Source organism: Terrapene carolina, unplaced genomic scaffold (genome assembly GCF_002925995.2).
Source record: "Terrapene carolina triunguis isolate 2854851 unplaced genomic scaffold, T_m_triunguis-2.0 Scaffold30632, whole genome shotgun sequence".
Taxonomy (NCBI): Eukaryota; Metazoa; Chordata; order Testudines; family Emydidae; genus Terrapene; species Terrapene triunguis.
Window position 1 is genome coordinate 1 of NW_020694983.1, and position 3,357 is coordinate 3,357.

The 3,357-nt window shown below is 62.5% G+C and overlaps 1 protein-coding gene and 1 non-coding gene across 2 annotated transcripts; both read right to left on the reverse strand.

Moving 5' to 3' along the window:
* Positions 1-333: 333 nt before the first annotated feature.
* LOC112122019 (chromodomain-helicase-DNA-binding protein 8-like) lies at positions 334-3,246 on the reverse strand (the record flags this gene model as incomplete). Its single annotated transcript, XM_026662835.1, has 5 exons — positions 334-1,213; positions 1,586-1,711; positions 2,195-2,374; positions 2,592-2,705; positions 3,004-3,246. Coding segments are annotated over 5 exons (1,143 nt in total), but the record flags the coding sequence as incomplete, so codon positions are not given.
* Positions 2,810-2,917, reverse strand: LOC112122020. Its single transcript, XR_002909368.1, has one exon. It is a non-coding gene; the product is annotated as a small nucleolar RNA U6-53/MBII-28 (small nucleolar RNA).
* Positions 3,247-3,357: the final 111 nt, after the last annotated feature.

Here is a 3,357-nt window from a genome sequence, read left to right on the forward strand (position 1 = left end):
GGAGCCAGACACAAAGTCCCATTTCAGAGCCAGGCGAGCCGAGCCCAGGGCCGCTCACAGGACACAGCTGCTGCGAAACCAGGCAGAGACTTGCTCCCTCTGCCCAGCCTGCAGTTCCTCCACACCCACCGCATACACCAGGGTTGGGGAGGTTTTTTTTTTTTGCACATTTTGTTTCTTTTATTAGAAAAAAAATCCAACTACAGGAAGCGCTAACCCAGGCTGCCCCACCCCCACCCCTCACCCGCTCCAGCCGCATGGCAGTCCCCCACAGGGTGCCGGCCCCACCGCAGCAGCCCCTCCCTACCCCTGCCATATTACACAAGACATATTACATATTTATATAAATATAGCCCCCCTCCCCCCCATACAATACAGCATTGGGCCCTGCACCGCTGGGGCTGCCACCCCTTGAAGGCCAAGTAAGGAGCAGGGATGCACGGTGGCCGATAATGCCGCAGGTTGGGAGATGACCCCAGCTAGGGCCTCATGCTGGGGTGCAGTTTTACTGGCCAAGCCCACATACATCTAGCCCAGGGAGGCTCCCCTGCCCCAGGACAGGGTCTGTGCCCATTCCCATCACCCCAGGCCAGGGCAGAGTCCCCCACTCTGTAACCTGAGCCCCAGCAGGGGAAGAGGATTGTTTGATGGATGCTGAGGGCCCCCGTTAGGGTCGCTCCAGCCATCCCCCACACAGTCAGTGAGTTCCAGTACCCTCTTCCGTCTGTTCAGCTCAGTCGCCCCCGTCATTAGCACCATCACTGGAGTCCGAGTTGGCTGGCATCATAGGGTCATCGAGCAGGGAGAAGTCCTGTTCTGAACTGGCGTAGCCCTGAGATAAGTCATCTATCTCATCCTCCTCATCCTCCTCTTCCTCGTCAGGCTGCGGGTGCCCCAGGGAGCCCAGGTGCATGTGCGGGCCTGGGGGATAGCTGCCATGGCCCAACCCTGGGTGCAGCAGGGATCCAGAGGAGGAGGCTGTAGGGAAGGGCATGTAGGGGAGGGAAGAGCCAGGGGCTAGTCCCGGCTGGAAGGGGCTGTGTAAAGACAGGGGCCCCATAGCCCCCAGCTGGCTCCGCCCGGCCCCACCCATCAGGGATACCATCTTGGACAGCTCCACACCAGCCCGGCGACCCCGTGGCTGTTTCAGGCCCCCCTCAGATTCCAATGGCCCTGGCAACAGCCGGCTCATCACAGGGTCAGTCACGAAGCCCTGGAAAGGGAGAGAGAGGGGAGGAGTTAGTGCTGCAAGGCTGCCCCCCCCCCCCCCCAGTACTGCTTGCTGGGGGCAGGCCAGCCCCATAGGACAGTAGACCCCTCCACCCAGCAGTTAGAGATCCCCCTCACTGTCACACCCCGCTCCCAAGGGAGCAGACACCATGACTGGAGGGATCTGGGGGTGAAACCCAAGGAGAGTCCGGGCAGACACGGACCCAGCCTCTGGGCCCTGCCCTTGCAGGGGGTTAGAACAGGCTGTATGAAGGTGAAGGGTAAAGGTGGGCGGTAGATCAATGGGAGGGGGCCAGGTGAACACTGGATGAGATGGAAGGGGGTGGACAGGGAGGGGTTAGCACCTGCCTCTCACCTTCTTGCTGTTGTGGGAGCCACTGGCCCCAGGGCCCCGCTCCAACCCCGGCAGGCAGCTCAGCTCCACTGTGCCTGTCTTTTTACACCGGTGCCACTTGTGCTGCTTGCGCCGATCTTCCATGTACTGGGAGGTGGGAACGGGGAATGACACACAGGGATCGGGGCAAGAGAAAGTGACAACTGGTTAGTCGGCCCTGGCTCTGCTTCTCCAGGCGGAGCAACTGCTCAGGGCCCCACCTCCCTGAAGGGCCTCTACCGGACAGCAGCCCCATGACACCAGGGTGCAGTAGCTGTCAGAGCTTCCCTCTATTTGGGGCCTATCCGAGTCCATCCCCAGAGGGGCCTGGACCTGCTGAACACTCCTGGAGGATGAGGGGGCAGTTCTGGCAGATCACATGGCGAGGGGGGGGGGGGGGGGGCAGCACCAGGGAGGAAGAGAGGCATGTGTGCATGTCCGTGTCCAAAGCCCATTTCTCTCCCATCTCCAGACCGGCACTGGGGAGCAGGAGCCCAGGGTGAAGAGGCAGGAGGGCAGGAAGCTGGGGCCCGAGGGCTCTGGGCTCTCCTGCATGGCCCTGACAGAAGGGAGGGGCGGGGTGACACTCACAGCCAGGAAGCGGGGGTCAATGGCAAAGTCAGGGTGTGCATGTAGCCAGGCCTCCAGATCAGCTCGGCGTGGGGCCGCCTCCCCCACCAGCAATGTCCCATTCGCCTTGTGCACCACCGGGATCCGCGCCTCCAGGTCGATGTCAGGGCCCCGCAGCCCTTCCAAGCACTGCAGCTCCAGCTGGGGCAGACACCCCCAGTCAGGAGAGTGAGACCCCACAGGGCCCCACCAGCCAGGACAGAGACCCCCTCAGCAATCCCACCTCCCCAGGTACTACAGCTTCCATGAAGGCAGACACCCCTGTGCACACAACCCCCCACAGCCCTCCTAGGCTCTGCAGCTCTTGCTGGACTCAGAAACCCCCCACCCCCTCCGATACGCTCTCCCACCCCCTCACCTCCACCAGCTTCTTGCTGCTCTTCTTGTGGCCTAGCGGGTGCGGGTGCCGCTCATGTAGAGCGCCATTGGGGATCAGCTTATGCTTCTGGAACGTCAGCTTGATCCCCTCCTCCTGGGGGGGAGACAGGGTCAGCATGGGGGCTGGGAAACGGGGGCCAATGCCACCCCAGCGTGACCCCCCCCTCCCCCGACTGCCCCAGACCCACAGGGGAGCAGGCACCTCAGGTCTCCATGAGAAGTGAGTTTAACTCATTCCTCCCCAGGGCAGAGCCGCATGCACTGCCAGGGAGATGTCGGTATTAGCATGGCAAGTCATCACAGGCACCACCTTTGGAGAGACATCCCCCATAACCCTCGCCCCCACCCTGCCCCCCCTCCCATGGGACTGGAACCCCCAAACCTCCACTCACGTCCTTGATCTGCACAGTGAACTCCTTCTCCTCGGGGCTGTGCCGGAGCCGGGTGTACAGGGCTGGCGCTTCCTCCTGGGGGCAGGCATGGGGAGCAGGCGAGCTGGCGTAGTCACCTGGCAGCCGGGGGGCAAGGTCTCCCCCATGGCCACCGCAGAGCTCCTGGCTGCGCTGACTTGAGGGCCACTTCCCCGACAGCACAGCCTGGCACACCAGGTCGATGCGGTTAATGAGCACCCGGTCCTGGGGGAGACAGGGGTGTCAGTATCACTATGGCAACCACCCCATTACAATGAGCCACGTAACCATGGCAACCCTCCATTCCTGCCCAGAACTACAGCAACCCCCCAACAA